General features: G+C 39.6%; 1 protein-coding gene across 1 annotated transcript; it reads left to right on the forward strand.

The window, feature by feature from the left end:
- The first annotated feature begins 8847 nt into the window (after positions 1–8847).
- On the forward strand, positions 8848–11688 carry USP29 (ubiquitin specific peptidase 29). The gene has a single exon (XM_003406647.3). The coding sequence runs from the start codon at positions 8890–8892 to the stop codon at positions 11686–11688; it is 2799 nt and encodes a 932-aa protein (XP_003406695.1). The 5' UTR covers positions 8848–8889.
- The last annotated feature ends 1692 nt before the right edge of the window (positions 11689–13380 follow it).

Below are 13380 nucleotides of genomic sequence, written 5' to 3' on the forward strand. Positions count from 1 at the left end.
CCTTTTGTGACAATTTTGCCAGCTTCCAACTCTCTCTATCCTCCCATCCCCCCTCCAGACAGGAGATGCCAACACAGTCTCAAGTGTCCACCTGATATAATTAGCTCACTCTTCGTCAGCATCTCTCTCCTACCCACTGTCCAGTCCCTTTCATGTCTGATGAGTTGTCTTCGGGGATGGTTCCTGTCCTGGGCCAACAGAAGGTTTGGGGACCATGACCGCCGGGATTCCTCTAGTCTCAGTCAGACCATTAAGTATGGTCTTTTTATGAGAATTTGGGGTCTGCATCCCACTGATCTCCTGCTCCCTCAGGGGTTCTCTGTTGTGCTCCCTGTCAGGGCAGTCATCAGTTGTGGCCGGGCACCAACTAGTTCTTTTGGTCTCAGGATGATGTAGGTCTCTGGTTCATGTGACCCTTTCTGTCTCTTGGGCTCTTAGTTGTCGTGTGACCTTGGTGTTCTTCATTCTCCTTTGCTCCAGGTGGGTTGTGACCAATTGATGCATCTTAGATGGCCACTTGTTAGCATTTAAGACCCCAGACGATACATTTCAAAGTGGGATGCAGAATGTTTTCATAATAGAATTATTTTGCCAATTGACTTAGAAGTCCCCTTAAACCATGGTCCCCAATCCCCCGCCCTTGCTCCGCTGACCTTTGAAGCATTCATTTTATCCCGGAAACTTCTTCGCTTTTGGTCCAGTCCAACTGAGCTGACCTTCCATGTATTGACTGTTGTCCTTCCCTTCACCGAAAGCAGTTCTTATCTACTAATTAATCAGTAAAACACCCTCTCCCACCCTCCCTCCCTCCCCGCTTGTAACCACAAAAGTATGTGTTCTTCTCAGTCTTTACTATTTCTCAAGATCTTATAATAGTGGTCTTATACAATATTTGTCCTTTTGCCTCTGACTAATTTCGCTCAGCATAATGCCTTCCAGGTTCCTGCACGTTATGAAACGTTTCACAGATTCGTCACTGTTCTTTATCGATGCATAGTATTCCATTGTGTGAATATACCACAATTTATTTACCCATTCATCTGTTGATGGGCACCTTGGTTGCTTCCAGCTTTTTGCTATTGTAAACAGAGCTGCAATAAACACGGGTGTGCATATATCTGTTTGTGTGAAGGCTCTTGTTTCTCTAGGGTATATTCCGAGGAGTGGGATTTCTGGGTTGTATGGTAGTTCTATTTCTAACTGTTTAAGATAATGCCAGATAGATTTCCAAAGTGGTTGTACCATTTTACATTCCTACCAGCAGTGTATAAGAGTTCCAATCTCTCCGCAGCCTCTCCAACATTTATTATTTTGTGTTTTTTGGATTAATGCCAGCCTTGTTGGTGTGAGATAGAATCTCATTGTAGTTTTAATTTGCATTTCTCTAATGGCTAATGATCGAGAGCATTTTCTCATGTATCTGTTGGCTGCCTGAATATCTTCTTTATGAAGTGTGTGTTCATATCCTTTGCCCACTTCTTGACTGGGTTGTTTGTCTTTTTGTGGTTGAGTTTTGACAGAATCATATAGATTTTAGAGATCAGGCGCTGGTCGGAGATGTCATAGCTGAAAATTCTTTCCCAGTCTGTAGGTGGTCTTTTTATTCTTTTGGTGAAGTCTTTAGATGAGCATAGGTGTTTGATTTTTAGGAGCTCCCAGTTATCTGGTTTCTCTTCGTCATTTTTGGTAATGTTTTGTATTCTGTTTATACCTTGTATTAGGGCTCCTAAGGTTGTCCCTATTTTCTCTTCCATGATCTTTATCGTTTTAGTCTTTATGTTTAGGTCTTTGATCCACTTGGAGTTAGTTTTTGTGCATGGTGTGAGGTATGGGTCCTGTTTCATTTTTTTGCAATTGGATATCCAGTTATGCCAGCACCATTTGTTAAAAAGACTATCTTTTCCCCAATTAACTGCCACTGGGCCTTTGTCAAATATCAGCTGCTCATATGTAGATGGATTTATATCTGGGTTCTCAATTCTGTTCCACTGGTCTATGTGTCTGTTGTTGTACCAGTACCAGGCTGTTTTGACTACTGTGGCAGTACAATAGGTTCTGAAATCAGGTAGAGTGAGGCCTCCCATTTTCTTCTTCTTTTTCAGTAATGCTTTGCTTATCCGAGGCTTCTTTCCCTTCCATATGAAGTTGGTGATTTGTTTCTCTATCACCTTAAAAAATGACATTGGAATTTGGATCAGAAGTGCATTGTATGTATAGATGGCTTTTGGTAGAATAGACATTTTTACTATGTTAAGTCTTCCTATCCATGAGCAGGGTATGTTTTTCCACTTAAGTATGCCCTTTTTAATTTCTTGTAGCAGAGCTTTGTAGTTTTCTTTGTATAGGTCTTTTACATCCTTGGTAAGATTTATTCCTAAGTATTTTATCTTCTTGGGGGCTACTATGAATGGTATTGATTTGGTTATTTCCTCTTCGATGTTCTTTTTGTTGATGTAGAGGAATCCAAGTGATTTTTGTATGTTTATCTTATAACCTGAGACTCTGCCAAACTCTTCTATTAATTTCAGTAGTTTTCTGGAGGATTCCTTAGGGTTTTCTGTGTATAAGATTATGTCATCTGCAAGTAGAGATAATTTTACTTCCTCCTTGCCTATCCGGATGCCCTTTATTTCTTTGTCTCGCCTAATTGCCCTGGCTAGGACTTCTAGCACAATGTTGAATAAGAGCCGTGATAAAGGGCATCCTTGTCTGGTTCCCGTTCTCAAGGGAAATGCTTTCAGATTCTCTCCATTTAGAGTGATGTTGGCTGTTGGCTTTGCATAGATGCCCTTCATTATGTTGAGGAATTTTCCTTCAATTCCTATTTTGGTGAGAGTTTTTATCATAAATGGGTGTTGGACTTTGTCAAATGCCTTTTCTGCATCAATTGATAAGATCATGTGGTTTTTGTCTTTTGTTTTATTTATATGGTGGATTACATTAATGGTTTTTCTGATATTAAACCAGCATTGCATACCTGGTATAAATCCCACTTGATCAGAGTGAATTCTTTTTTTGATATGTTGTTGAATTCTATTGGCTAGAATTTTGTTGAGGATTTTTCATCTATGTTCATGAGGGATATAGGTCTGTAATTTTCTTTTTTTGTAATGTCTTTACCTGGTTTTGGTATCAGGGAGATGGTGGCTTCATAGAATGAGTTGGGTAGTATTCCATCATTTTCTATGCTTTGAAATACCTTTAGTAGTAGTGGTGTTAACTCTTCTCTGAAAGTTTGGTAGAACTCTGCAGTGAAGCCGTCTGGGCCAGGGCTTTTTTTTGTTGAGAGTTTTTTGATTACCGTTTCAATCTCTTTTTTTGTTATGGGTCTATTTAGTTGTTCTACTTCTGAATGTGTTAGTTTAGGTAGGAAGTGTTTTTCCAATAATTCATCCATTTCTTCTAGGTTTGCAAATTTGTTAGAGTACAATTTTTCATAATAATCTGATATGATTCTTTTAATTTCATTTGGTTCTGTTGTGATGTGGCCCTTCTCGTTTCTTATTTGGGTTATTTGTTTCCTTTCCTGTATTTCTTTAGTCAGTCTAGCCAATGGTTTATCAATTTTGTTAATGTTTTCAAAGAACCAGCTTTTGGCTTTGTTAATTCTTTCAATTGTTTTTCTGTTCTCTAATTCATTTAGTTCAGCTCTAATTTTTATTATTTGTTTTCTTCTGGTGCCCGATGGATTCTTTTGTTGCTCACTTTCTATTTGTTCAAGTTGTAGGGACAGTTCTCTGATTTTGTCTCTTTCTTCTTTTTGTATGTGTGCATTTATCGATATAAATTGGCCTCTGAGCACTGCTTTTGCTGTGTCCCAGAGGTTTTGATAGGAAGTATTTTCATTCTCGTTGCATTCTATGAATTTCCTTATTCCCTCCTTGATGTCTTCTATAACCCAGTCTTTTTTCAGAAGGGTATTGTTCAGTTTCCAAGTATTTGATTTCTTTTCCCTAGTTTTTCTGTTATTGATTTCTAGTTTTATTGCCTCGTGGTCTGAGAAGATGCTTTGTAATATTTCGATGTTTTGGATTCTGCAAAGGTTTGTTTTATGACCTAATATGTGGTCTATTCTAGAGAATGTTCCATGTGCGCTAGAAAAAAAAGTATACTTTGCAGCAGTTGGGTGGAGAGTTCTGTATAAGTCAATGAGGTCAAGTTGGTTGATTGTTGTAATTAGGTCTTCCGTGTCTCTATTGAGCTTCTTACTGGATGTCCTGTCCTTCTCCGAAAGTGGTGTGTTGAAGTCTCCTACTATAATTGTGGAGGTGTCTATCTCACTTTTCAGTTCTGTTAAAATTTGATTTATATATCTTGCAGCCCTGTCATTGGGTGCATAAATATTTAATATGGTTATGTCTTCCTGATCAATTGTCCCTTTTATCATTATGTAGTGTCCTTCTTTATCCTTTGTGGTGGATTTAAGTCTAAAGTCTATTTTGTCAGAAATTAATATTGCTACTCCTCTTCTTTTTTGCTTATTGTTTGCTTGATATATTTTTTTCCATCCTTTGAGTTTTAGTTTGTTTGTGTCTCTAAGTCTAAGGTGTGTCTCTTGTAGGCAGCATATAGACAGATCGTGTTTCTTTATCCAGTCCGAGACTCTCTGTGTCTTTATTGGTGCATTTAGTCCATTTATATTCAGCGTAATTATAGATAAATAAGTGTTTAGTGTTGTCATTTTGACGCCTTTTTGTGTGTGTTGTTGCCAATTTCCTTTTTCCACATACTTTTTTGTGCTGAGATGTTTTTCTTAGTAAATTGTGAGATCCTCATTTTCGTAGTGTTTGACTTTATGTTTGTTGAGTCGTTACGTTTTTCTTGGTTTTTATCTTGAGTTATGGAGTTGTTATACCTCTTTGTGGTTACCTTAATATTTACCCCTATTTTTCTAAGTAAAAACCTAACTTGTATTGTTCTATATCGCCTTGTATCACTCTCCATATGGCAGTTCAATGCCTCCTGTATTTAGTCCCTCTTTTTGATTATTGTGATCTTTTACATATTGACTTGAATGATTCCCTGTTATGGGCATTTTTTTTTAATTAATCTTAATTTGTTTTTGTGATTTCCCTATTTGAGTTGATATCAGGATGTTCTGTTTTGTGACCTTGTGTTGTGCTGGTATCTGATATTATTGTTTCTCTGACCAAACAATATCCTTTAGTATTTCTTGTAGCTTTCGTTTGGTTTTTGCAAATTCTCTAAACTTGTGTTTATCTGTAAATCTCTTAATTTCGCCTTCATATTTCAGAGAGAGTTTTGCTGGATATATGATCCTTGGCTGGCAGTTTTTCTCCTTCAGTGCTCTGTATATGTCGTCCCATTCCCTTCTTGCCTGCATGGTTTCTGCTGAGTAGTCTGAACTTATTCTTATTGATTCTCCCTTGAAGGAGACCTTTCTTTTCTCCCTGGCTGCTTTTAAAATTTTCTCTTTATCTTTGGTTTTGGCAAGTTTGATGATAATATGTCTTGGAGTTTTTCTTTTTGGATCAATCTTAAATGGGGTTCGATGAGCATCTTGGATAGATATCCTTTCGTCTTTCATGATGTCAGGGATGTTTTCCGTCAGCAGATCTTCAACTATTTTCTCTGTGTTTTCTGTCCTCCCTCCCTGTTCTGGGACTCTAATTACACGCAAGTTATCCTTCTTGATAGAGTCCCACATGATTCTTAGGGTTTCTTCATTTTTTTTAATTCTTTTATCTGATTTTTTTTCAGCTATGTTGGTGTTAATTCCCTGGTCCTCCAGATTTCCCACTCTGCATTCTAATTGCTCGAGTCTGCTCCTCTGACTTCCTATCGCGTTGTCTAATTCTGTAATTTTATTGTTAATCTTTTGGATTTCTACATGCTGTCTCTCTATGGATTCTTGCAACTTATTAATTTTTCCACTATGTTCTTGAATAATCTTTTTGAGTTCTTCAACAGTTTTATCAGTGTGTTCATTGGCTTTTTCTGCAGTTTGCCTTATTTCTTTTCTGATGTCTTGAAGCATTCTGTAAATTGGTTTTTTATATTCTGTATCTGATAATTCCAGGATTGTATCTTCATTTGGGAAAGATTTTGATTCTTTTGTTTGGGGGGTTGTAGAAGCTGTCATGGTCTGCTTCTTTATGTGGTTTGATATCAATTGCTGTCTCTGAGCCATCACTGGGAAACTTGTTTTTCCAGAAAATCTGCTGACTGGGACGCTGGCTCCAGGCTCCGAAAACAGTCGCTGCTTCCCCGTATTTGTTCGTTTTCCGTCTCTAAATCTGTGTTTGTTGTTCAGAGTTCGTAGATTGTTATGTATGTGATCGATTCACTTGTTTTTCCGAGTCTTTGTTGCAAGAGGGATCTGAGGTAGCGTCTACCTAGTCCGCCATCTTGACCCCGCCTCCTGCAGTAGTGTTTTGTTGTTTTGTTTGTATAGGCCTTTTATATCCCTGGTTAGATCTATTCCTAAGTATTTTATTTTTTTAGGGGCTGTTATAAATGGTATTGCTTTCCTGATTTCCTTTTCGTAGTTCTCTTTGTGTATAGGAATCCAACTGATTTTTGTATGTTTATCATGTATCCTGCTACTCTGCTAAATCTTTTTATTAGTTCCAGTAGTTTTATTGTATAGTACCATATCATCCACAGATAGGAGTACTTTTACTTCTTCCTTACCAATTTGGATGCTGTTTATTTGTTTTTCTTGCCTTATTGTTTTAGCTAGGACTTCGACTTCCAGCACAATGTTGAATAGGAATGGTGGTAAAGGGCAACCTTGTCTTGTTGCATGGAGCCGTGGTGGTGCAGTGGTTAAGAGCTTAGCTGCTAACCGAAAGGTAGGGCAGTTTGAATCCACCAGCCACTCCTTGAAAACTCTATGGGGCAGCTCTACTCTGTTCTATAGGGTCACTATGAGTTGGAATTGGCTCAATGGCAATGGGTTTGGTTTTTGGTTTTGTTTTGTTTTGTTCCTGATCTAGGGGAAATGTTTTCAGCCTCTCCCCATTAAGCATGGTGTTGGTTGTTGGTTTTGTATAGATGCCCCAAAATTATTATTTCTGAAACCTCTCTCTGTATTGATATTTGTGTCTCCCTCTTCACGTTTCAAGACCTGGTGGCACAGTGGTTAAGCATTTGGCTGCTACCCAAAAGGTCAGTGGTTCAAACCCACCAGTAGCTAAGTGGGAGAAAGATGTGACAGTCTGCTTCCTTAAAGATTTACAGCCTTGGAAATCCTACAGAACAGTTCTACTCTGTTCTAGAGGGTTGTTATGAGTTGGAATGGACTCCATGGCAATGAGGTTCTTAATATTTGTTTCATTCTCCATCTTTCGACCCGATCTTAGTTTTACTAATTATTTGGCACGTCAGCTCACTGGGAGTTCTCAAAATCCATGTCTTTGCTCAAACTATTCCTTGACTCAGAAATGATCATGGCTTCATGCCCTCACCTTCCAGCAAACCTAAGTTTATTTTCCTGGAGAAGTTTCTTACTCTCTGTATTGACATGGTTGGTTCCATGCCCAGCCTTTACCCCTCCCCATCCATCCTTCCTCATTGTATTCCAGTTTTCCTTCTTGTACCAACCACTCAGCCATGCAATTCCAAACACTAAGGGAAATGCTGACTCATCTCCAGTTGCAGGGTAGGGATGAGTGAGGAAAGGGAAATTCCAGTAGGATGCTATGCACTGGCTGATTAAATATTTTACCACTTGTGATGGTTAAGGCTGTGTGTCAACTTGGCTGGGCCATAATTCTCAGTGGTTTGGCAGTTATGATGTGGTTGGGCAGCTATGTAATTATGTAATCACCTCCATAATGAGATCTGATATAATGTAATCACCTCCATGATGAGATCTGTTATGAGCAGCCAGTCAGTTGAAAGAGAGTTTCCTTGAGGGTGTGGCCTACATCCAATATAGGTGGACTTTCTGGCAAAGCTTGTGGGCTCACTCTGGATCCTGCAGCTGACCCCTGTTCATCTGACCTTGGTTCTTGGGACTTGAGCTAGCAGCTTACCTGCCACTCTCAGGATTCTTCGGCTTCCCCCATCTGTGAGCCAGAAGCCTGTTGTCTGACCTTCTGATCTTAAGTTCGCCAGCCCCTGCAGCTATGTGAGACAGGAGAAGCCTCCAGCCTGGCCCATAGATTTGAGACTTTCCAGCCTCTACACCCTCTTGAACCAACACCTTCTTGAGCCATTTCCCCTCCTCTTGTCTCTCTCTACATACATACGACTTATACATATATGTGCGTGTGTGTGTATATATATATATATATACATACTTCACTGGTTTTGCTTCTCTAGAGACCCAGCCTAAGACACCACTGTCAGAAGGATAGATAAAGACATGGATTCAGAAAGTGCTAGCTAAGCTAGTGTGCCAGATAATTAGTGGCACCTGGACCAAAGACAGATTCCTAGATGCTGCAAATGGTTTGTGTTCAGCTGCTAACCTAAAGGTTGATGGTTTGAATCCACCCAGTAGTACAGAATAAAGACTTGATGATCTGCTCTCATAAAGATTACAGCCAAGGAAACCCTATGGGGTGGTTCTATTCTGACACACATGGAATCACCATGAATTCGAATCTACTCAACATCAGTGGGTTTTTCTGTTTTTTTTTTTTTTTTTTAACCAAAGACAGCATGAGCTTAAAGAAGGAAATGTTGGCATATAAAATGGTTAAGGGACATTGGGACAAGATTTTGAAATAATTGAATGAACAAGGAGGGTTCCTATAAAACTACACAAAGGCTTAACCGTTGTACCACCAAGGCTCCTTAAACTATTATTACATGGAGTTTTTCCATAAAACATCAGTAAAAAACATTTTGGGCTAAAGCTTATGTGTATATGTGTGTATGTTTTCTTTAGGTTACGTGTGTTTTATTTATGAATAAAGGATGGCTCCTCCAACGATACGTGGTTTTGCCCGAACTTGGAGCAAAGGGACTGGGATGACCAACCTGAAAGAAGCATTAATTCAAATGGTGGAAGGAGAGAAAGAAAGTAGACTGGTGGTCATTTTCAACTCTGGAAGAAGTACAAGAGTTTTCCAGCTAAGTAATAATACTACAAGTATGGTCCTTAGGCACTCCAGAGAAGAACAAAGTAGCCTGCATTTAACTTTCCAAAAAAATTGCTCCTTGTTCATTGACAAATTATCCTGTGGAGATGCTGAGAAGTTGAAGAAGTTTCTGGACAGAGTCCACCAAAAGACATCTCAACTACCCATGAAATCTCGCTGTGAATGGGTTATTCTTGGTGGTGGGAAAACACAGGAGAAAAGCAACAAAATCCCCTTTCATAAAGTTGGTGACAAGCCAAGTAATGAATCCTTTAGTCTAGAAAATGGAAGTGGAACATCTGTCCTTCAAGAAATGCCTTTGTTAATGTCCAAATCATCAACACTTGTCAGGACAGGGTTATTAGAAAATCCATGTGGCAAGAGGAAAAGAATGCCATCATCTGATGTAAAAATGCATGAGGACTTTCTGAAAGAAAATAACCCTGTGCTAAACAAGAAATCCAAGACAGATCCCTTGAAGTGCATCAGCAACAATAGGAAGGAACCACTGAGTTTAGAAAATCTAGAAAAGTGTAATAAATCAGAACTTGGACCTTTATTCAATGCCAGCTCTACTGGAAACCCTAACCTAGATGGGAATAGTTTTTCAACCCACCATCTCTCTGTTGAAAGAAGCTTGGCATTTCCCTCAGAACCAAATTGTAGCCAGAATGAACCAGGACAGAAAGAATCTCAGATGCCCTCTAACTCTCACCTACAGCAAAAACGGCAGGGCTTCCCCAATTTGGGAAATACCTGTTATATGAATGCAATTTTACAGTCGCTATTTGCAATTCCATCATTTGCTGATGACTTACTTAACCAAGGAATCCCCTGGGAGAAAATTCCCTTAGATGCTCTTATCATGTGCTTCAGTCAACTGCTTGTTTTGAAAGATCTTTGTGACATAGAGATCAAGGGAGAGTTACTTGTGAATATTAAAAACTCCATTTCCTCAGTTGCAGCCATATTCTCTGACGATATGCAGAATGATGCTCATGAGTTTTTAAGCCAGTGTTTAGATCAGATGAAAGAAGACATGGAAAAACTAAATGCTTATATGACAGAGAGGGAAACTGGTGAAGAAATTTCCCACCCACAGATTTCTGCGGCTAATGCTTCCACTAAAGTGTTTGTTTGTCCAGTGGTCACGAATTTTGCCTTTGAGTTACAGTGCTCCATCATCTGTAAAGCCTGTGGTGAGGTTGTTTGCAAGACAGAACTAAGCAATTATCTCTCCATCAACCTTTCTGAAGCAAAGCAATCACTCCCTTCATCCATTCAATATTCTTTTGATCTTTTTTTTAGAGCAGAAGAAATTGAGTATAAGTGTGAGAAGTGCAAGCACAAGTGTTCTGTTGCAATGCACAAATTCACTAGGCTACCCAGGGTCCTTATTGTTCATCTGAAGCGCTATATCTTTAATGATTGTCGGGTTTTGGTGAAGGATAATCAGCAAGTTGGTATTCCTATATATTTAAGCTTATCCCCCCATTGCGATGAAAACACCAAACCACCTCTTCCCTTTAGCAGTAATGCACATATTGAGGACTCTCAAGTTCTTAAAGTCTCTCAAGAAATGATTTCTGGGACCACTAGCTCATGGATGTCTCCAATGACGTCGACCTCCACATCCAAGGATTTCCTGGTTCCACACATTGAACCAGACAAGGACACTGAACCACAAAAATGCCAGAGACTTTCTGAAGGATCAAGCCAAGAACAGCAGCACAGAGACCCAGAAAATGACTCCAAACTAAATATAACAGAGTCCGAATTGGTCAACTCAAGAGATAGCACAGCCAGTGAGAAGGAATGGCCAGCAGCTGACTCAATGATTTATTGGGAAGACACCTCTCTTTCAGTGATCTGTGAACTTGGTGGTAAATTCACCAGCAGCCCAGTTGCAGGTCTTGTACAGGCTCATCATCAAGAGGTGCCTGAAAGCCCAGAACCTAAGACACACCAGACAACAAATGCATCTGTAAAGATAGAGTCTAACAGCATCACTCAGTCTACGGAAGATTTTTATGAGAATAAAGAAAACAGGAGTCCAGAAGAATCTCAAGGAGTGGTTAAGCAGCTCCAGCAGTGTGATGGGAAAAGAATCTATGAGAAAGTCCTTCAACAGGCACTGCCACAAAACCTCAGGAAGCCTGACGCCCAGGAACACACAGAGGAGGACCTCAGTAGATCTACAGAGTTAAGCCTGCTGAAGGATAGCCTGAATTCCCTCAGAGCATTGGGTTCTGGTGAGAACCCTGGAAACAAAGGCGTCTTAGGTATGGAGAACACAGAAGCTGAGGCTGAGGAACAGAAAAGAAATACCACAATATGGGATCCTCATCATGCCTACAGGCTCATCAGTGTCGTCAGCCATCTTGGGGACTCCCCAAACTCAGGTCACTATGTTAGCGATGTCTACGACTTTGCAAAGCAGGCCTGGTTCATGTACGATGATCTCAAGGCCTTGCAGATCCAAGAGGCCAATATGCAGAATGACAGGAGTTGCAACGGGTACATCTTCTTCTACATGCACACTGACATCTTTGAGGAGCTACTTAGAAAGGCAGAGACTTCCCAGTCACAGAGCACAGAGTCACTGGCGATGTTCCTTCATGGGGAACAAGAATAAGATTTCTCTTTGCATAGACTTTTTTGAGGACCTCACTCACGACCACTTGCTCCATGAAAGGAAATTTCTGAACTCTCCCCAGAGATGGAGAAACAAGTAGCTCAGGATGAAAGCTCAAACAGACACATTTTGTTTGGGGAAACATTTGTTCTAACCCTGCTGCAGGCACCTCAGTCCCACAGCTTGGGCTGGCAAATGTCCTTCTCTCCTACAAGACTAGAATGATGATTTTCATGCTCTAATGCAGTGCTTTTGAAATGTTGTTTCTGAACAAGCAGCAGTAGCATTAGTGGGGAACCCATTAGAAATGCAAATTCTTGAGTTTCACTTCAGACCTACTGAAACAAACTGGACAAGACAGAGCAATCTGATGAACATTCTGATGCTTCAGAAAGTTTGAGAACCCCTGCTGTAGCATGTACAGTATCTTGGTATATTTTGTTACTGTACATGGATGGTACAAATGGTGAACGTGCTTAGCTACTAACCAAAAGGTTGGAGGCTTGAGTCCACCCAGAATTGCCTTGGAAGAAAGGCCTGGAGATCTACATCCAAACTTTTAGCCCTTGAAAACCCTGTGGACATAAAAGAACAAATACTGTATGAACTCACTTATGAAATAAGCAGATATATAGAAACCAAAGATTAATGGTAATGGCTTATTTGGGGGCACTGTGTTTATATTAATGGTGCTAGGATATTTTGGAAAAGGTTAGAGATAATGGTGGCATAATATGAAAAATGTAATCATTATCATTGACTTGTAAATGTGGAAGTTGTGCTGGCAAATGTTTGGGGTGCATAATAAAAAAAATTGGAGCATAGTTCTACTCTTACACACGCAGGGTCTCCATGAGTCAGAATTGACTCTATGGTAACTGCTGTTGGTGGTGGTGGTGGTAAAAAAACTCTTACACATGCAGGGTCTCCATGAGTCAGAATTGACTCTATGGTAACTGCTGTTGGTGGTGGTGGTGGTAGTATATATTAATTGCTTATGTTTTATAGAGGATTTTAATTACATTTTTGTGTTCCTTGTATTCATGCATGTCTTTTTTTGTAAACTTGTTAAGTAACAACCCAGCCAGTACATGTACCATTGGCTAGTTTTCCCATGTATTTGTAAGTGGTCGGTAACCAGTAAAATTTGCTACTTAGCAATGAACTGTATCTGCACATCCTTCCAGGAATTGCAGGGCACAGACACAGTGTTATGTGGGAAATGCACTACATGCAAAATGATATGGAGGTGATTTGCAAATAAAAACACTGTTAAAATGTCGCTTATGCTAATAATGTGAATAATACTAAGTGGCGAAAATGGTTTGCACTCAACTGCTAACCTAAATGTTGGTGGTTTGAATCCACCCAGCGGTACTGCCAAAGAAAAAACCTGGTGATCTGCTTTTGTAAAGATACAGCCAAGAACACCCTTTGGAGTTCAGTTCTACTCTGTAACACATGAGGTCGCCAGGAATTGAAATCAACTCTACAGCAACTAACAGTAATATATACTCATCCTCATGAATGTACAACATAGCCTCATGGCCAAGGTTTAAACAGCCTATAAAGCAATCTGTGTCAATAGGCTATATAAGTAAATATAAAAACAGAGTACAGAGGGATAAGAAAAGATAAGTGAGATAGAAAATATGGTGCAAAGTTTGGAAGAGTGGATGTGGGGAAGAAGAG

The sequence above is a fragment of the Loxodonta africana genome, chromosome 11 (genome assembly GCF_030014295.1).
Source record: "Loxodonta africana isolate mLoxAfr1 chromosome 11, mLoxAfr1.hap2, whole genome shotgun sequence".
NCBI classification, from domain to species: domain Eukaryota; kingdom Metazoa; phylum Chordata; class Mammalia; order Proboscidea; family Elephantidae; genus Loxodonta; species Loxodonta africana.